The 20,764-nt window shown below is 49.6% G+C and overlaps 1 protein-coding gene across 1 annotated transcript; it reads right to left on the bottom strand.

Annotated features, from left to right (window-relative positions):
- Positions 1-5,067: 5,067 nt before the first annotated feature.
- On the bottom strand, positions 5,068-19,834 carry LOC143822788 (START domain-containing protein 10-like). Its single transcript, XM_077308369.1, has 6 exons — positions 19,373-19,834; positions 12,924-13,071; positions 8,280-8,383; positions 7,930-8,047; positions 6,051-6,103; positions 5,068-5,382 (listed from the first exon to the last, which is right to left on the bottom strand). The coding sequence occupies exons 1-6, from the start codon at positions 19,526-19,528 to the stop codon at positions 5,161-5,163; spliced, it is 801 nt and encodes a 266-aa protein (XP_077164484.1). The 5' UTR covers positions 19,529-19,834; the 3' UTR covers positions 5,068-5,160.
- Positions 19,835-20,764: the final 930 nt, after the last annotated feature.

A 20,764-nucleotide genomic window follows, 5' to 3' on the forward strand; every position in this document is an offset into this window, starting at 1 on the left:
CAGCTATTTTAACTTCTGCAGCCTGCAGCAGTCTTCTGCGATGCCACTCGCCACACTGCTCTAAGCTTCTGTTGAACTGAAGTGGGGTCTGCAGATGCTTTTCTTAGACTCCTTTTCCTTCCAGCAGTTGTAAGCCGTGATCTGATTCCAGAACTCCAGGCCCTACCTGGAGGTTGGCAACCCACTGGTCAATTGCCTCCTTACTAATCTTAAAATCTGGTCACCTTAGGCAGGAAGGACTTAGGGGAGACATCAAGCAGGAGGCCTCCATGCCCCAACCTCGCTTGCTTCCAAGGGAGGTTGAATCTCCCTGGGGTTGAACCGAGACCTGGAAAGGGCCAGAACGCTAGAGGCCTGGGTGTTGGTTCATACATCAGGAGGGCACGGTGGCTTTGGGGCATCTCCTGTCCACCTGGCCATGTGTGGCCTGCAATGGGTGGGCTTAGTGCAGGTCAGAGGCGACTTGTCACCTTGGCTGTTGGTTAACAGCAGTCAGCAGAGGATGCCAGCCTAACAGCAGGACAGAAACAGTTTGGCCAAGGCTCCGAATGGGGATGTGGGGCGGCTCAACCAGTCATGGCATGCTTGGGCATTCCACTTCTGGCCCACAGAGCTGTCATGGAGACATGGTTAGGCTGCACCCCAGCACACAGGTCTCTGGGTGGCACAGGACATTCCTGCGTTGAGCAGGGGGTTGGACTAGATGGCCTGTATGGCCCCTTCCAACTCTATGATTCTAGGATTCTGTGACATCATGTCTACCCACAAGCCGGTGGTACAGTCACGAACCACATGCCAGGATTCACAAGCATGTGCTAATGTCAAGGTGTTTTTTCACTTTGACATTTTGGGGGATATTTCAGATTCAGCGGCTTCCTGCACCTGGGCAGAGGGAGTGCTGCTTGATTTTGTTCCTTGCTCCCCAACCTCCTTGGCAGATGGCATCCACAGGAACTGGGTCATATGATTGTTGGGTCCCTCAACAGGCCACGGGATGGCATTCACTTGGTATAAAGTATGCATGGGTCTAATCCCTGTGTCTACCTTCTGAAGGAGCCTCTTGTGGCGCAGAGTGGTAAGCCAGCAACATGCTGTCTGAAGCTGTCTGCCCATGAGGTTGGGAGTTCGATCCCAGCAGCCGGCTCAAGGTTGACTCAGTCTTCCATCCTCCCGAGGTCGGTAAAATGAGTACCCAGCTTGCTGGGGGGTAAACGGTAATGACTGGGGGAAGGCACTGGCAAAACCACCCCGTATTGAGTCTGCCATGAAAACGCTGGAGGGCGTCACCCCAAGGGTCAGACATGACTCGGTGCTTGCACAGGGGATACCTTTACCTTCTGAACTGTTCCAGGTTGGATGTCCATGATGTCCGTGCCAGAGGTGGTGGCAGGGTGTCGTATGCCGAATGAGCTGCAGGCTCAGGCTGTATGCCCCCCCCCCCCCGGTAATACAGCAGAGGCCTTGTTTATCCCAACATTGGTGTTACATCTTATTCCAGCACATAATGTCCCCTGCAAGTCAAAGCAGTTTCTTGAGCTTTCTGCTCCATCTCATGCTTTCAAACCTACCCACAAAATCCAAGGACTTAAACCTCCTAGCTTCTCTGGACGTCTTGCATGGATCCATAAGGTTCCCCCCCCCCTTGCTTAACAAACAGGAGTGCTGCAGAGCCGCTATAGCTGTCGACTGGGAATTTATGTTTCCTCAGTGCAATGTGGGGCTGGAAGAGATCTCCACCTGAACACATGTTGAGCGACCTTTTTGCTAAGCGTGCACAGGGGGTCACATAATCCCCCCCTCTCCCCGCCCCTGGCTCCTGAGCAGCAAGGAGCTCACACGGAGCTGGAAATGCTCAGATCAGGGCTAGTCTGACTCAGGTCCAAATTTATGCCGTCACAAAGCCCTCTGCGTGCCACGAGACCAGAAGACTCTTCTTCTCTCAGCTCCACCTACCTCACAGGACTGTTGTGGAGGGAGTGAGAACCACCGCATCGTCCCGAGCATCTTTCACGAGATTCAAAGGACAGATTCCCTCCCTCCTTTTTCTCAGGGCCTCCTGCCAAATTCTAGGAGCAATGAGCTTTGCAGAAAAAGGACTGGCAGCTTCCTGTTCTGCAAGCAACTGTGCCCACCCGGCCAGGCCTCAGCCCCTCAGGAGCGCTTTCAAGAGATGCTCAACCACACAACACAGCACTTAGAGCAGGGGTAGTCAAACTGCGGCCCTCCAGATGTCCATGGACTACAATTCCCAGGAGCCCCCTGCCAGCATTCGCTGGCAGCGGCCTCTGGGAATTGTGGTCCATGGACATCTGGAGGGCCGCAGTTTGACTACCCCTGACTTAGAGCTTTGTAGAACAATCCATTCCAGAGGGGGAGTCTGTGGCTCTAAGCTGGGAGAAAACCTTGTAAGTTTTTCAGGTGCCGCTTCTGGAGAAGAGCGAATCCTTGCGATCACATGACGCTGTGTATCCAGACCTGTGTAAGAGTGCTCGCTAACTTTAACAGGTAAACGTCTTTAAAAGCAAAGTTCCTTTATTCAGAGATGCAGACATTGTTACAAAGGCATAGACAGGAATGACGAAGCTTGGGAAAGACTCCTCTGATAAACTCAAGCACACTTCATTCCCCTCCCTCCCTTGGGAAGGTGATGGTCTGCATTTCAAAGGAGCCCAAAACATTTGGTGCCATCTAAACTATGAAGTCGTGGGCGAGACAGGGAGGCTGGGGAGCATGAGCCGAAAGGGAACTGAAAGCATGTTTGTCCTTGGGGCACCAAGCAGCTCAGGAACTGGGATGCATCACAGGCTGATGAGGCAGGACGATAAATGGATCAATCACAATCAACATGACAGAATACTGGGGGATTCCGACAACCTGGCTCATCCCAGAAATAATGCCCAGTTACCCCGAAACTGATCTGCTTCCCAGGAGAAAGCAAAAATGTAACACAACAAAAGTTACGTGTGCCGTGCGCCATACTGGTGTGGAAGGTATTGTCATGTTGCGAGTGAGTTATGGTGGCCCCAAGGGAGTTTCAAGGCAAGACATGAACAGGGAGGGTTCGCCCTTTGCCTGCCCTCTGCACTCAAGCCCTGGACTTCCTTTGTGGTCTCCCATCCAAGGGCCAAGCGTGCAGGAGAGCCAGTTTGGTGTAGTGGTTAGGAGTGCGGACTTCTAACCTGGCATGCCAGGTTCGATTCTGCACTCCCCCACATGCAGCCAGCTGGGTGACCTGGGGCTCAACACAGCACTGATAAAGCTGTTCTGACCGAGCAGGAATATCAGGGCTCTCTCAGCCTCACCCACCTCACAGGGTGTCTGTTGTGGGGAGAGGAACGGGAAGGCGACTGTAAGCCGCTTTGAGCCTCCTTCGGGTAGGGAAAAGCGGCATATAAGAACCAACTCTTCTTCTTCTGAGATCTGATAGGATTCAGCCATCCTGGTCAAGGTCTACTTTGTAATAAACTTCAGTGGCCAAACAGGGTAGAATCTGCAATCTCTAGTGCTTAACACAGGCTGAGCAAATGTTCTTGTTCCACTCAGTTCAAGGGGAACAGTGCTCACGTTCTGGTCTCCGAGTATTCACTTGGGCATGTGTGCACCTTACAAACAAAAAATGCCTTCTCAGACTCCACCAGCTGTTGCCTATCCAAATTACGAATACATAAGAGCTAGAAACATTTTTTTTAATGGAAATATCTGATGCTTCATTTGCAACCAAAATCATCTTTGATGCTCACATAGGACAATGTTTAGCCCATACAGACCATAACCCTCCTAGGATTATACCAAACAAATTCACCCCTTGAATCTTACGTTTATCTTTCCCTTACTTACTAGGGAAGGCTGACCAATAATGCTTTATTAACATAAAAAGGAAATTCTCCTGTTTGCTCCGATGTTGGTCTAAGTTGTTGGAATGCAATCGGCAGGTTATTTGGAACAGGACTACCTTATAGGGCTGGTTGTTGCAAACTGTAAGGTTCTGTTCATGTGCTCGGCAGAGACACTTGGTAGCTGCAGAACAGGAGGTGCAGTAGATGCCAAAAGGCAAGCCTGGCCTTATTCCTCCTCAGAATCATCAGGGCCTCTTGATTCCAATGGGAATGCCCTTCTTCCTCTTAGAACAGGACAAGAAGAAGAGGCTTTGCTGCCAGCCACTCTCTACCTTTGGCCTGTCTGTGTTAGAGGCAGTTTCTGGGGGTTCTCCATTTTTAACAGCATGTAAGAACTTTTTTGCTCTGGAACCCGCTTATATTTTGCGGAGCCCTGATTGGCCAGGCTGGCCAATCAGGATGATAAATATACTAGTGGTAGCACCTGGGCTGTTGTCAGCTAGGGCAGGGGTAGTCAACCTGTGGTCCTCCAGATGTTCATGGACTACAATTCCCATGAGCCCCTGCCAGCTTTTGCTGGCAGGGGCTCATGGGAATTGTAGTCCATGGACATCTGGAGGACCACAGGTTGACTACGCCTGAGCTAGGGTCTCCCTCCCCTATAGATTACTGGGTGGGTGGGGGGTCGAGTTGTTTTATCACTTGTTTGCTGATTTTACATGTTTAGTGTATTTGGAATGTCCTTTAATGGGGTTTAATGGGTTTTTATTGAGGACTTTGTGACCCGCCACGAGCCACTGGAATGGGAGCGGTGGGATATAAATCACATAATAAATAAATAAATATGAAGTAAGTAAACTTTATTTCTTAAAGTTCTCTTATTGTGCCTGTGCCTCATTGAAGCTATTCCTCATGGATTTGAGGCAAAGCATTTACTGCCCTCTCTCAAGGGATGCAGTGGTGGTGGTGGGGAGGCAATCCTCCCTTCTATGTTTTGGTGACTTTTGCCAGCGCTTCAAGGCGGGCGTGCAACGTCTGGGCAAATGCAGAAGTTACAGGGGGCCACAGGCAGATCCACAACAAATTTTGATAGCAGCGGGTAGGATAGAGTGTGGACACTTATTCCTCCCGCAAATGTCATAAAAAAACTATTCCCCCCCCCCCATGGCAACATTTCCCCTCCAAAATGATAATGGACGCTTGGAAGAGAAAACATTTTCCCAAAAACAAATAAATGTACATATTTCCCACCATTTATTGTAAAACCAACTGGGAGAGTCACAATGGCAGACGGAGCACAGCATCCCGCGGTGAAGAGGGAGCCTCAGTTCTCTGACCCGCTGGTGTCTCCCCTCTCTTCCCCGGCCTCTGTCAAGCCACTTTCGTCAATGTTCTCCAGGGAGGAAGCGTGCTGGAGAGTCAGTTCTGACAGGGACATCTTTGGAAGCAGGTTTTGCGATGGATGCAACCACGGCTTCAAGTTTGAGTTATGCTCCTGCTTCCAGGTGGGATACTTTAAGCACGCCTTGTGCATCTTCTTCAACAACTGCCATAAACAGAGAGGAGGTTAAGAAAAAGGTCGCACTGATCCTTGGACAAATTCAAATCACACTTTTCTTGGCAGTCCTGACTCAGAGCACTGTTGCTTCGGACACTAAGCACCGATCCTATAATGTGGGGCAGGTGTAGCCATTCCTGATGAAAGGGAGCCCTACCTTTGGCCAGAGAAGTATATCCCCCCCCCCCAAAAAAACCCATCCCTGTTGTATCCAATAGGGGAGGGGTCCCCAACCCCCGGTCCGCGGCCCGGTGTCGGGCCGCAAAGGCCATCGTACCAGGCCGCCAGCCTGCCTCCCCCCCTACAGCGAGAGGGGGGGGAAAGAGGCCGGCACGGCAGCTTGTGCGGCAGCCGGCGTGCCAGCGACGCTAACGCGCACGCGCGGAACTGCCGCACATGCACGTTTGCGCCCCCTGGTGGCCAAAACACGCACGTGCGACAACTGCGCATGCGTGTTAGTGCCACCTGGTGGCCAAAACGCGCATGCGCGGCAGTTCCGCGCGTGCACATTTTGGAGTAACTGCAGCAGCCGGGCCGCTGGCTGTCCCCCACCCCGGAGGCGGTCCCCGACCAGATGAAGGTTGGGGACCGCTGCAATAGGGCACCAGATGACCTGATGTGACCTTAAAGGAAGTTCACCCAGAAGTCAGGCTCACCTTTGGTGCCAGGTATTGTGAAGATTTGTTCACGACCCATTTGGGCAGCGATCCTAGGTTAAAAGAGAGATAAGAAAAAGAGCCGCATGGACCTACATTTAAAAACCACAAATGTCCACCCCCAGGCAGGGTGATAGAGATCCGAACACCCTTTGATGGTTCTTTCCTTGCAATTTTACCCACTTGATTCTCTTGTGCAATCTCCTGGAGCATTCTTGGGCCACCAGGGGAGAAATGTGGTTCTCACAATTATGAGGGGGAAGTTCGTTATTCCTGGACATGTTCCGGGAAAGTTCCAAGCATTTACCGGCTGTTGTGGGACACGACGTCCCAGTGCTGTACACCCAAGATGAACACTGTTTGCCCAGAAGGAGCAAAGCTATGCTTGAATTGCTTCACAGGAACTCCAAATAGATTCAGGTTGGCCTGAAGCAACAGAACAAAGTTTGAGCCCAGCAGCCCCTTTAAGACCAACCAAGTTTAATCCTGAATGTAAGAATTAAACTTTGTTCGTCTTAAAATGGCCGCTGGACTCAGACTTGGACCTCCAAGATGTTACATAGCTGTTAAAAGCAGCTGGAGAACAGCTGGATTCAGGTCAGTGATGTGGTGTAAGGAAGGAGGGTTAATTCCCTCCTCTCCATTTAGTAGTTCTTCACTGATTTCCCGTCAGCTGCTTTAAACGCGGGAAGGGCAAAGATTGTGAAAAGACAGATACAACATGAAGAGTTGTCAGCATTATGGTCAAGGCAAAGTCAAGGGTAAGCCAAAAGACTTAAAATTCCCCTGGAACTCTAGGAATTTCGAGTGGACACTCAAGAAATTCAGTAAAAAGAATGTGCTGTGTTTGAATGTTTTTTTCAAACTGAATTTTAGAAATTGGGGGCTGCTTTCTCCCACCTCCAGACAGGCGTCAAACAATGCAGTATTGATGTACTAAATTGCTGATGGGGTCTCTTTTTTAAATTCCACTCCTTCATAATCCTGTATTTCCCCTTGTCCATGCAGACCAGCTGGGGCACCAAGACCTTCACTGGAGATCCTTTTCAGGAGACTGCCACAACTGAAAACCAATAGGGGACTCAAAGTTCAGTTCAAACTTTACTACAATCGTTCAGACCAAGTTGTATGAAGTTAATACATAAAAGACCAAAAGAATATGGTAATTTGATATAATGCAGTTTAAAACAGATCATAAAATAGAGCTTAAAATTATGCTACTTTAGAGCATCGGATTTTTATGGCGGCAGCACAAAACTTAGCCAGCTGAGTTGTCACCTGGGGGGACTCATCACTTAGCATCATGATGTTCTGGCAACTTTTAAAGGAGTGGTTCAATCAAGTTGCTATGAATGTCTACATAAGCAGGGCAGTGGAACAATATATGCTCTCTTGTATCAATTTCGCCACTCCCACAAAAACATTGCCTCAGTGTAAGGGGAATGTTCTTGTAGCGACCCTCTACAAGAGCTGAAGGCAAGATGGAGCATCTTGCAAGGGTAAATGCCCTTCATGCTCACTTATTACCAGCTGAGACAGATAAGTGGCAGGGGCCAAAACATAACTTGTTTTAATTGGGGCCAAAAAAGTTGGAGCTTTACTCAGGTCCAGTTGACATCAATTGTCTTGTATCCACTGCTTAACTAATGATGCAACTTGATCGTGAGCTAATTTGGATAATAATTGTATGGAGAAGCCCAGACTTTGGATTCCTCTGTGAACAGCCTTAGTCCAAGAAGACAAGAAGTTGTCATTCAGGGTTAAAGAAACTATACCCTGTGGGTGAGGCTGTGGTCCTAGAACTCCCTCCCAACTAGCTTCTCATTCAAGAGGGCCCTTGCTCCAATTTAAAGAATCCCACAGGATCCATCTGACATACCTTTTGGGTCCACCTGTGCCAGGTATGTCAAGGTGCAGCTGTTGTTCCCAGTTGGGCGCACGTAGTACCCAGCCCAGAGCGAAACGGCCCGCACCAGGTCCTTGCGCGGAGGGTACTTCTGCAGAAGGGAAGGCAAACGACCTACTGTCAGGCTCCACTCTTATCCAGAGGCAGCCCATGACCGACAGTTCAGGAGCCACTGAGATAGCTGCTTGGGCATGGCTCCAATGGTGGGTCTCCATCTCCAGCATCAAGGGGGTCTCAGCCAATCCCACCCACCCAGGAAGGTGGATGTTCCCAAGCCTCCCACCCACTAACTCTACCTCCCACTGTTTGTCTTGTCCACCCACCGGGTGCTTGATAGAGAAGTGGACGATCACGTAAGACTTATCCAGGACATACCAGGACCTCAGTGTCACGACATCTCTGTTCTTCAAGGGCTTTGGACACTTCCCTATCCAAGAAGGAAAGAAAGACAGTTCAGTGCCATGCCAGGAGACCAGGAGACTGTGTTTGGGTGCCAATGCTTTTGGTGATTTTTGTGACCAGCCTCAAGGCACCTGTGATTCTGGAAGGACAGTTTTTGATGACCAGGGTTCTTTTCCATCTGCATTGGTATCATTTCTCAATATCCCAAAACCAAACAGCCTCTGGGGTGCAGGAAGCTGACAGAACAATCCTAATATATGTTTAGTCAGGAGCAACCCCTTCTTAATTCAGTAGGATCCCCTCCCCTCAAGTAAGCATGCAAAGTATTGTGGCTCAAGCAACCTTCATTAGATTACAATTTTTAAAGCTGAACAGGTTTTATAGCTGGCTTGGAGTTTTGTTACAAATAAATCTGAATTTGACGCCGGCCTTCTTTTTGTCCTGCTTTCAAAGTTATAGTTACAGATTTTTAAAAAAATGAATGATGCAAAAGAAATCCCTTCTAAAAACCCAAGGAACACCCTGCCCCCGCACCCAATCGAAAAGTTATCTGGTCAATAACCATTTAATGAATTTATGTGAAATATCTCTAAGCCATTCCCTTGCTGTCTTCTGAATGATTTCAGAAAATAAAGCGTGGAAGCAAACGTACAACTAAAATCCAATCTGTGAAACAATAAACAATCAATGAATACAATAAACTGATTTTGACAACAGCGTGAGGCAGCCAGGATAGTTACCTGAAGGGAAAGCCAGAAGGGGAGCCCACCCAGGGGCTAAGCTTTTGCCACTTGTACTACAAGATGATTCCAGAAAACCCTAAAAAAACAAGCTCTGGTTCTAATCACCATCATCCTCACTTGAAAGAAAGAAGGCCACAGCTTGTTTGGCAACAAACAGCTTTGGATTGGGAAACATCTGGAAATTTGGGGAATGGAGCCTGAAGAGGGCAGGATTTGGGGATGGGAGGACTTCATATGCCATAGAGTCCACCTTCCAAAGCAGTCATGTGCATATAATTTGCTTCTGTCCTCTGTTGGGTTCAAACATTGTTGCCCATTATAGTAGTCACTCTTTAACCAGGGCCCATTATGCACACTATGGATAATGCACTTTTGGTGTGCTTTTGTAGCTGGATTTTCCTTTGCGGAATAGGATCACAGAGTTGGAACGGGCCATACAGGCCATCTACTCCAACCCCTGCTCAACGCAGGATCAGCCCAAAGCATCCTAAAGCATCCAAGAAAAGTGTGTATCCAACCTTTGCTTGAAGTCGGCCAGTGAGGGGGAGCTCACCACCTCCTTAGGCAGCCTATTCCACTGCTGAACTACTCTGACTGTAAAAAATTTTTTCCTGATATCTAGCCTATATAGTCTATTTGTAGTTTAAACCCATTACTGCACGTCCTTTCCCCCGCAGCCAGTGGGAACAGCATCCTGCCCTCCTCCAAGTGACAACCTTTCAAATACTTAAAGAAGGCTATCATGGCCCCTCTCAACCTCCTTTTCTCCAGGCTGAACATTCCCAAGTCCCTCAACCTATCTTCATAGGGCTCGGTCCCTTGGCCCCAGATCATCACTGTCGCTCTCCTCTGTACCCTTTCAATTTTATCCTTACCCTTCTTGAAGTGAGGCCTCCAGAACTGCACACAGTACTCCAGGTGTGGTTTGACCAGTGCCGTATACAATGGGACTATGACATCTTGTGATTTTGATGTGATGCCTCTGTTGATACAGCCCAAAATGGCATTTGCCTTTTTTACCGCTGCATCACACTGCCTGCTCATGTTTAGTTTACAATCCACAAGTACCCAAAGGTCTCGTTCACACACAGTGTTACCTAGAAGCGTATCCTCCATCCAGTAGGCATGCTTTTAATTTTTCTGACCCAGATGAAGAACTTTACACTTATCTTTATTAAATTGCATCTTGTTCTCATTTGCCCATTTTTCCATTGTGTTCAGATCTCGTTGAACTCTGTCTATATCTTCCGGAGTATTTGCCAGTCCTCCCAATTTGGTGTCATCTGCAAACTTGATGAGTAGACCCTCCACCCCCTCATCTAGATCATTAATAAATATGTTTAAAAGTACCGGACCGAGCACCGAGCCCTGAGGTACCCCGCTACTCACCTCCCTCCAGTCTGATGAAATACCATTGACAACAACTCTTTGAGTGCGGTTCTCTAACCAATTCCCTATCCACCTATCTGAAAATCCAGATTGCAGTCCTTCAATTTATCCATCAGATCATGGGGAACCTTATCAAAAGCTTTACTAAAATCCAAGTAAACGACATCAACCGAATTTCCACGATCCAGCAAACCTGTTACTTGGTCAAAAAAGGAAACCAGGTTGGTTTGACAGGACCTGTTGGAGACAAATCCATGCTGACTTCCTTGGATCATCAAATTGTCCTCCAGATGTTTGCAGATCGCTCCCTTTAATATCTGCTCCATTATCTTCCCCACAACAGAGGTCAGTCTCACTGGTTTGTAGTTTCCCGGGTCATCCTTTCTCCCTTTTTTGAAGATCGGAATAACGTTTGCTCTCTTCCAGTCCTCCGGGACATCGCTAGTCCTTAAAGAGGTCCCGAAGATGATGGACAAGGGTTCTGCAAGTTCTCCGGAAAGTTCTTTGAGCACTCTCGGGTGCATTTCATCCGGCCCAGGGGATTTGAACTCATCCAGTGCAGCTAAATGCCTCTTGACAACCTCTCTGTCCATGTCAACCTGCCACCCAGACACTATCCCTTGGCTACGGCCATCTCTAGATGTGCCTAAACACTTTGACCTGTGGGAAAAAACAGATGTAAAATAGGCGCTGAGCCTTTCTGCTTTCTCTGCATCCTCCGTTAGAGTTTGTCCATCTTCACCCAACAGTGGGCCTATTGCCGCCCTTATTTTACGTTTGCTCCTCACATAACTGAAAAATCTTTTCTTGTTACAATGGGCTTCCCTGGCCAATCTTAGCTCACTCTCAGCTTTGGCCTTTCTGATGATTGATCTACAGTGCCTAGTAACCTGTAGGTACTCTTCTTTAGAGCTCTGTCCTCCCCTCCATTTCCTGAACATTTTCCTTTTCTTTCTTAGTTCCTCTTGAAGTTCTCTGTTTATCCAAATAGGCTTCTTAGAGTTCCTGCAGTGTTTTCGTCTTCCTGGGATGGTCATGGATTGAGCATGCAATAGCTCTTGTTTGAGTAGGATAGTCCACTTCTAAAATGCATTGAATGTTCATCGTCCAATATCTGTGGAATGGAACTAGAGAGACTTCTGGCTGGCTCCAAGGCTTTATATTTTAGATGGCCTTTCTCAACAATTCAGGTATTGTCCAAGCTTTCAAGCATTCAAATATATCATATACACAAAAATCCTTCCTGCTGTCATTAGCGTCTTTCACATTTTTATTCTCTCCTTCCTCTTCCTCAAAGGCGCTCACACCAGTATACATAAGTCTCATATCCCCCATATTATCCACATGCCAACCCTGTGGCCTAAGTGGTTAAGTGAGTAGCCCAAGGGAACTCAGACAGTACACTCAGCATCCTCATAACAGAGAAGAATGCATCTGCACATATCTTGCTTTTCTTTCCAGTTGGTTTAAAAACATAGCTGTTCCTTTCTTCATATTCTCAAAACAGCAGCCCTGTAGGGCAGGCCAGGATGAGAGTTTGTGATGGGCTCAAGGTCATCCAGGAGGCTTCCCTGGGAAAAGCGGAGATTCAACTCAGTCTCCCAGGACCCTAGTCTCACGAGACAGCAGTCGCCAAAGGCTAATAAGTTCTGAATCTAGCAAGAGATAAACGGGGATTTCTCAATTTGAAGTTTTCTCTTTGTCTAGTTATGCCTGCTCTTCCTGTTATCTCACCCTCTGTTGCTGAGGGCTGTTACCTCTCTGTCCTCTCTGCACTTGTCCTTGGGCACATGAATAAATGAATAAATAAACCCAGTATTCTTGTCTCAAGGGAAGGGAATTGAGGGTAGCGGGATCCTCATTTAGGTAAACAGCAAGAGAGCCAGCTTGGTGTCGTGTTTAGGAGTGTGGACTTTTAATCTGGCAAGCCGGGTTCGATTCTGCACTCCCCCACATGCAGCCAGCTGGGTGACCTTGGGCTCAACACAGCACTGATAAAGCTGTTCTGACTGAGCAGTAATATCAGGGCTCTCTCAGCCTCGCCTCCCTCACAGGGTGTCTGTGGTGGGGAGAGGAAAGGGAAGGCAATTGTAAGCCACTTTGAGACTCCTGATAGAGCTGTTCTGACTGAGCAGTGATATCAGGGCTCTCTCAGCCTCCCCTCCCTCACAGGGTGTCTGTTGTGGGCAGAGGAAAGGGAAGGCAAATATAAGCCACTTTGAGATTCCTGGAAGAGCTGTTCTGACCAAGCAGTGATATCAGGGCTCTCTCAGCCTCACCCACCTCACAGGGTGTCTGTTGTGGGCAGAGGAAAGGGAAGGCGAATGTAAGCCACTTTGAGACTCCTTCAGGTAGAGAAAAGCAGCGTATAAGAGCCAAGTCTTCTTCTTACTCCAGGAGTTGGGGCCGTCATCCAGGGTCCCCTCCACTTACAGGAATAATAGCCCACGTCAGCGTTGTCAGTGATGCGAGCGATGTCATGTGTATCAATGACGTTGGGGTCCCACTTCTTGCGGTAATCTGTATCGTGCAGAACGTCGTACGCCGTCGCGGCCGTCACACCCGGCATTTCGACACGGCACTGTGGAGGGAAGAAGAACGCTGCCATGGACAAGGCCCCAACTACAGGCAGTGCCCAGACCCAAGCTGCAAGCAACCGCACGCCGAGCAGCTGCATCAGGGCTTCTGAAAGGCAGGGAGGAAAGGTGAGTTCCACTAACTGAGCCACTCAAAGAGGAACAGATGCTCTCACTGCTCTGCATCTGGAACTTAAATATTTACTCCTGGCTTACCAGGTTAAATAAAAGCAATTAAATATGTTGCAACAAAAGAGCCTACGAGAGTTTGAGGATTAAACACAGACTTGGCTCCGCTAACCTGCGCAAACTATTCTGTGCAACGTGAACTTGGAAGGGAAACACAGCTCCCTCTGCCCATCGCAGAACCTTCCATCCTGGACACTTGAGGACAGCAGGGGCTCGGAAAGAGTAACCGCCAAGCTGGACCTTCCAGCAGTGGCATATATTTGCTCTCTTCCTGGGCCAGGCTGACCCGCTAGACAGAACATTCCAAGACACGGTTATCGGATGTCCCTTGTTTAGAGGACATGTTCTCCTTTTGAGAAAGTTCTGTACTCTTTGGGGCTCTTTTCAAAGGAAACTAATGAACATGCCCTCTTTGGGGTTGGAAGGTAAGAAATATTCCACGTTAGTAGCCGTTATCACCTAAAGAGCACAGATCCTTTAAATTAGATTTGCCCTAGGGATCCCTTGTTTGAAGTAGCCATTTGGGAAATATGACCTCTTTTTTGCTTTTCAAAATATAGTGACCCTATGCCAAGAGTAGCTAGTTCTCTCAAGCAATGCTGGGTTCTGAGCATGCTCCTAATTTATTACAAGTTTTCTTTTTTTTGGGGGGGGGGTGGAGGGAGGATTTGCCACATCCTCTGCATTTAATTGCAGGCCCCTCTGCATAGTTCTCAGTGGATGATTTGGAGTTTTCCGTATAATACATAATGGATTTAAACAATAGGTGCTCCCTTACAAATAAAAATCATTACCGTCAACTGGATTCCCATTCATTTTCAAGCACCATTCAAAAGGGCAGGTGCTTATCAATGAGGCCCTAAATGGTTTGGGGGCCGGGCAATTGAAAGACCACCCCCTCCCACATTGTCCAGACTCGCAGTGGAGGTCCTCTTCTCAAGCCCTGCTCCTCTCTGTGCCCCTTCCCCCTGCAAATTAGAGGAAGGGGCTTTTTTTGGAGCTGGTCATTTACTATTCTTTGCTGGGCCTATTCTTTAGATCAGGGGGAGTCAAACTGCGGCCCTCCAGATGTCCATGGACTACAATTCCCAGAAGCATTCGCTGGCAGGGGCTTCTGGGAATTGTAGTCCATGGACATCTGGAGGGCCGCAGTTTGACTACCCCTGCTTTAGATGCTCACTTACTTTGGATACATCATGCGATCAAACTCGCTAGAAAAATCATTAATGCTCGGCATGACCAGTGGCAAAAGGAAACGTGGTCGCCAAAGGATCCGCTGGCTCGACACGCTCAAAGCTGATACAGGGATGACCATGAACCAACTAAAAGAAGTGGTCAGAGACAGAGGCACATGGCCCCATACCGTTCAAAAGTATATCAGTAAATCATTGATATGTTTAACCAGCTTCCTGGCTGGCTAGGACAAGGTTGGCTCAGGGCCAGTGCCCAAACTGCGAGAAAGTTTCCTGCGTTCTTCTTTTGTTTTGGCGAGCCGTAGAAACCAGAAGCCCATGTCAAAGAGACCTGCACAGTGGTCAAGCCCAATGGAAAGTGAAAACATCTGGGGCAGAATGTCCTATACTTGGACCCCTGGTGCGCCACTGTTTCCTTGGCAAAATCTGCCTCTGGCTAGCCTAGGATCCACTCACCTTTTCTATCCTGCCCTTTTGTATACACGAGAGCAAGCCCATTAAGCCTAGAGGGAGATGAACCAAAGAGCACTCAGCAACCCTGCAGCAGAAAGGATTTCTGGGCCAGCCTTCCACCACACAATTGACCTTGAGTGAAAAGATGTCGACCTTCATGGGCTGCAAGGAAACTGTCGAACAGCAAGTAGAGTCAACACTCATGTTTGGGGGGTGGGGGGTGGGGAGGGCAGGGCCTTGGAGAGCCTTCAACTCATTGCCTTCTGTCCTTAGCACTGCTCTCTTCACCTTGATTGTATCCTCACAACAACCCTATTAGGTAGGTTAGCCTGAGACAGGCCCCTGGTCGCCTGACCTCAGGGCAAACTGAGGATCTGAATCATGGTCACCAAGATCCTAGCCTGACACTGTAACCACGATGGTACAGTAGGTGGGGAAAAAACCGACTAAGAGCAACCCCCATGATGAGTAGCCTGTGATGTCCTCCCCAATGAAGTTGCATCTGCTGCCAGATGCAGAGGACTCGAGGTGGTGGGGTGGTGGGTAGCAAAAGATACTACTTAGAATCATAGAATCCTAGAGTTGGAAGGAACCTCCTGGGTCATCTAGTCCAACCCCCTGCACTATGCAGGACAATCCCAACCCTATCGCTCATCCACTGTCATCTGCCACCCCCTTGAGCCTTCACAGAATCAGCCTCTCTGTCAGATGGCTATCTAGCCTCTGTTTAAAAATCTCCAAAGATGGAGAACCCACCACCTCCCGAGGAAGCCTGTTCCACCGAGAAACCGCTCTAACTGTCAGGGACTCCTTCCAAATGTTTAGACGGAAGTTCTTTTGAATTAATTTCATCCCAGTGGTTCTGGTCCATCCCTCCTGTGGCTTAAACGGGAAGAGCACATCCAGTCCTCAAAGCAGCAGACGTAATAGATACAGTATGCCAGCCTGACATTGCTCCAATTGAATAACGTGTATATACTGGGGTTGTATGTTTGTGCCAAGCCCTGACTTGGGTGGCCCAGGCTAGCCAGATCACAGAAGCTAAGCAGGGTTAACCCTGGTGACTAATTGGATGGGAGACCACCAAGGAAGCCCCCAGGTTGCTCTGCAGAGGCAGGCAACGGCAAACCTCCTCTGGATGTCTCTTGCCTTGAACATCCTCGGGGGTCACCATGAGACAGCTACCCCTTGGGGGCACTTCCCACCCCCACTGCCGCCAGGTTTGTACCTGTCCCTTCAGATCGGTATTGGTGGTCTGTCTCCCTCTGTTTATGGGAGAGAATCACGGGGCAGAGACTTGGAAGATCTGTCTGTCTAGCACTGGGCAAAGACTTTCTACGTTTTCCCATGCTTTGAGAGACTAACTTCCACACATGCCAAATAATGCAACATCGACCCACTCCTGCGACCACTTGCAGGTGGGTTTTTGCCATTTCACACAGCAAAACCAAGCTGCAAAGTGCGCTACCGACTACGGGGTGGCCAAACTGTGACTCTCCAGATGTCCATGGACTACAATCCCCATGACGCCATGAGGCTTATTTCATAACTCTCGAGCTTGATCATCTAAGGCAGGGGTAGTCAAACTGCGGCCCTCCAGATGTCCATGGACTACAATTCCCAGAAGCCCCTGCCAGCATTCGCTGGCAGGGGCTTCTGGGAATTGTCGTCCATGGACATCTGGAGGGCCGCAGTTTGACTACCCCTGATCTAAGGCATCATTTCAGCCAGAAGAAAGGGGCGACCGAGGAACCTCCTAGAATGCATATTCAAGTGTAACAGGAGCTCTGCACGCCCTCCTATCTTGGACAGCCACATTAACAGGAATCCGGGCCTTTAAGACAGATCAGATAACCGCTGAAGGTTCCGTTCTGGCCACTGCATCTCAAAAAAGAACAGTGCAGTGCTGGAAAAAGTACAGAGGAGGCCAAGCAAGATGATTAGATGAAAAAAAAAAAACATGATTAGAGATGAAAAGACTACAAAGGGAGAACCGGATAGAGGCTTCGAAAATGAGGCCTGGGGGTGAAGAGAGCTGCCAAACAGAACTTTTTCTTCCTCTCCCAAAATAGTAGAGCTTAACGTCTTCCGATGAAGCAGGAGGACCTCAACGGACTAAAGCAAAGACTACTTGACAGAGAGAGAGAGAGATTAAGATGTGGCATTTGCTACCACAGGGCGTAGGGAGGGCCACGGGAATAAACAGCTTTGAAAGGAGATTAGATTGACCCGTGGAGGAACAAACTATCTATGGCTTGTAGCCATGGCGACTGAGGAGAACCTCCACATTCAGAAGCAATAAGACTCTGAATCCCAGAGCCAGGAGGCAATATCAGGGAAAGGCCTCAGCTTCTGCGCCCTGTTTCAGAGGAATGGGTTGGCTCCTGTATCAGCCAGGATGCTAAACTAGATGGACCACTGGTCTGATCCAGCAGGGCTCTTCTGGCGTATTTTGCTGCCCAGGAAGGCCCAGGAAGTCACAGACTGGGACTCAGACAAGGCCCTGCAGCATCACCACCAGGACCTGGCTTGGGGTGTGTGTTTGTGTGTGTGGACCCAGGAGTCCCATCTTGTGCTGCTGGTGTGAACAGAGCCAAATTAAGGTTCCTGGGGGTTTGGGGGATGGAGGCAGGGAAAGCTTTCGTTTGAGGAGAGTAGGGTCTTCCACAGGGCACAATGCGATTGACACCAACTTCCAACCAGCCCTTCTCTCCGGGGAATTAATCTCTGTTGGCTGGAGATCTGTCGTAAGCCCAAGCGATCTCCAGCCACACATGGAGGTTGGTAACCCTATGCCAAGCCCATACGTTGACCTCCACCATGCCCCGAACAGCAGGAAATCCTGTCCTTTTAGAAAGTCTATCAATAAGAGAGTCTACGTAAGTTGCAGGACTGCAAAGATGCTCTGTTTGGCTTGACAGCGTAAGCCAGTTTCAGATGGTGTAAGCTAAGTTTTGCTGGTTGTCATTCGCCTGGCCTTGACCTGGGACATTCGCCTGGCCTTGACCATGGCTAGGGCTTTTTCGGCCCTGGCCCCAGCCTGGTGGAATGAGCTCCCGGAAGAGCTAAGGGCCCTGCCGGAATTAACAGCTTTCCGCAGGGCCTGCAAGACGGAGCTCTTCCGCCAGGCATACGGTTGAGGCCAGCCTGAGGTCCCAGAATTACCATCAGGGGGTCCCCTTGAATTATTGAGATCAGGTCCCTTGCTCCTAATGGAAGAGCTCCAGACTGCTAGCTGGGCGGGGGGGGGGGGTCAATTTCACTGATGAGCCATCTCTTTTATATGGGGATTTTATGGGTATTGTTGTTTTATCATTTTATTGTAAACTGCTGTGAGTCTTGGAGAGTAGCAGTATATAAATCCAATAATAAACAAATAAATAGATGTTATTTTCCAAATGCATGGTCTAGGCTAGGCTAAACTAAATCCTGAAGTCATTTTGACATCTGTGGCAGGGCTTAAGCACAGAAAGAGCAAACACAACTTAGAAGTGCTGGTTTTCCAGAGACCTGCAGGTCTTATGCTTTGTAACATGTTCCCATGGTCTTTCTCCTCCACAAATGCTGCAGTTTGAATGAAAATCCTGGGAAGGGATGGGCCAGAGCCTAATTTTCAAAATTATTTTTTTGTCCTCTCCCTCGTTTGATCTCATGCAATTAGCAGCACCTATTAAAGGCCTCTTGGACTCCAGCTAACAGCTCCAGACTTCTCTGCCTCAGGTGAGAATGACATTAATTTGCACTAATACCATCTAATGAGCTGTCTCCTAAAAATGTAAAACCTACACGGATGAGAACCATCTCTTCTTCTTCTTTTTTTTTTAACCACCCCCACATTTCACAACATCCTCAGGGGCCACAAAATCCACCGGGGCCTGGCAATCCAGCATGAAGCAGTGTGTCTTCTGTCCTCTCAGCCTGGATTGGCAACTCCAGGATGCAAAATCCCTGGAGATTTCAGAGATGAGCCCAGGAAGGACTTCAGTTCTCCCCCAACCTTTGCTCTAGCGTCCTCCCCCTCTGCAGAGCTGCCACTTTCTTTCAGGCAGGGGTAGTCAACCTGTGGTCCTCCAGATGTCCATGGACTACAATTCCCATGAGCCCCTGCCAGCAAACACTGGCAGGGGCGCACGGGAATTGTAGTCCATGGATATCTGGAGGACCACAGGCTAACTACCCCCTGATTTAGGGGAACAGATCTCTCCAGTCTGCAGATGGGCTTGCAATGGGAGTTGCAACTCCAGGTCCCACCTGGAGCCTGGCAACTCTAGGGCTACCCCTCCAGGACGGCTGTTTCAAGCTCCCCCCCCTTCTTTGCAGGCAAAGCTGGCGAAAACGGGGCTTGATCCCCCCCAGCAAAGGCCACCTGGGGCTTCCCCCCTCCCAGCAGAACCACTCCCCACCCGCCCTCCGTGCCGCTCCCAAAGTGGTACAGTCCAGGCCAGGCTGTACCGCTCGACGGCCCCTTCACCTTGACGCGATGCACGGGGCAGGTGCCCGGGGGCGGCAGGAGCCCCCAGACGGCGACGCCGTCCCGGTTGTAGCGGCACTGCCAGTCCTGCTCGGCCTCGCACTGCGCCTGGAAGGCTCGGAAGGCGTCCTCGTCGGGCAGCTGCACGGGCTCCATGGGCGACGGACTCCGACCCGGAGACCCCGGACGGCCTGGCAGACCCCGCCAACCGGAGAACCGTCGCCCGCTGGAGGAGCCGCCCGGCCACGAACCGGCGCCACGCGGGCGAGGGTTGAACAACGGGCAGGCTCCGAGTTCCACAGCGGGCGGCTCGCGGGCGGCGGAGGAGGAGGCGCAGCACCTGCAACACCTGCAGGAATGGCCAACCTGCGGCGCTCCAGGTGTGCGCGGATTCCACGGAGCGTGCGCCCGGCGGCCTTCGTGCGCGCCCCGGGCGCCCCTCCTCCTGCGAGACAAGCTCGGAAACTCAAGCCAAGGCCAATTTAAGAGTGAGGTCGCACCAACTCGCTGGGACTTTGAGCTGATTGGAGCGAGAGGTTTCTGTAGGTAAATCGGATCGGAGGATAAAGGGGATTTAGCGTCTGGATTAGGAGGCGGCCGCAGCTAATGAGCGGAAAGATTGCCGGAGGGAGATTAGGGCGCTATTTTTTGCCGAAGGCCCTTTTTGCTCAGTCTGCAGAAAACTGTAAACTTGGCCCATAAGGGCGAGATATACTTATGCTTGACGGTTAACAAAATGGGCTTATACGTATATGAAGAAAGGACGTATGCAGCAGCCCAAACATATCTGCACATGTCAAAAAGTTGTTTGTTAAATTCACAGAATGGAGAAGCAGCAGGCAGGAGACCTCCCAAAATTATAAGCAATCTCCAAATCACTCCAATCATTTCTCCTGAGAATTGCGGCTTTGCATAGTGGGTTTCATGACAGCGGAGGGGAACACTTCCTTGTTTTGCTCAAGCCACACTCCTAACCTCTACACCAAACTGGCTCTCTCTCTGTAGGCGAGCCAGAGAGCCAGTTTGGTGTAGTGGTTAGGAGTGCAGACTTCTAATCTGGCATGCCGGTTTCAATTCTGCGTTCCCCCACATGCAACCAGCTGGATGACCTTGGGCTCGCTACGGCACTGATAAAGCTGCTCTGAACTAGCAGGACTCTCTCAGCCTCACCCACCCCACAGGGTGTCTGTTGTAGGGAGAGGAAAGGGAAGGCGACTGTAAGCTGCTTTGAGCCTCTTTCGGGTAGAGAAAAGCGGCGTATAAGAACCAACTCTTCTTTTTCTTTGTGAGGTAGGTGGGGCTGAGAGTTTTGAGAGAACTGTCACTGGCCAAAGGTCACCCAGCAAGCTTCGTGCAGAGGAGTGGGGAATCAAACTAGGCTCTTCCTGTTAA

The sequence above is a fragment of the Paroedura picta genome, chromosome 13, assembly GCF_049243985.1.
Source record: "Paroedura picta isolate Pp20150507F chromosome 13, Ppicta_v3.0, whole genome shotgun sequence".
Taxonomy (NCBI): domain Eukaryota; kingdom Metazoa; phylum Chordata; class Lepidosauria; order Squamata; family Gekkonidae; genus Paroedura; species Paroedura picta.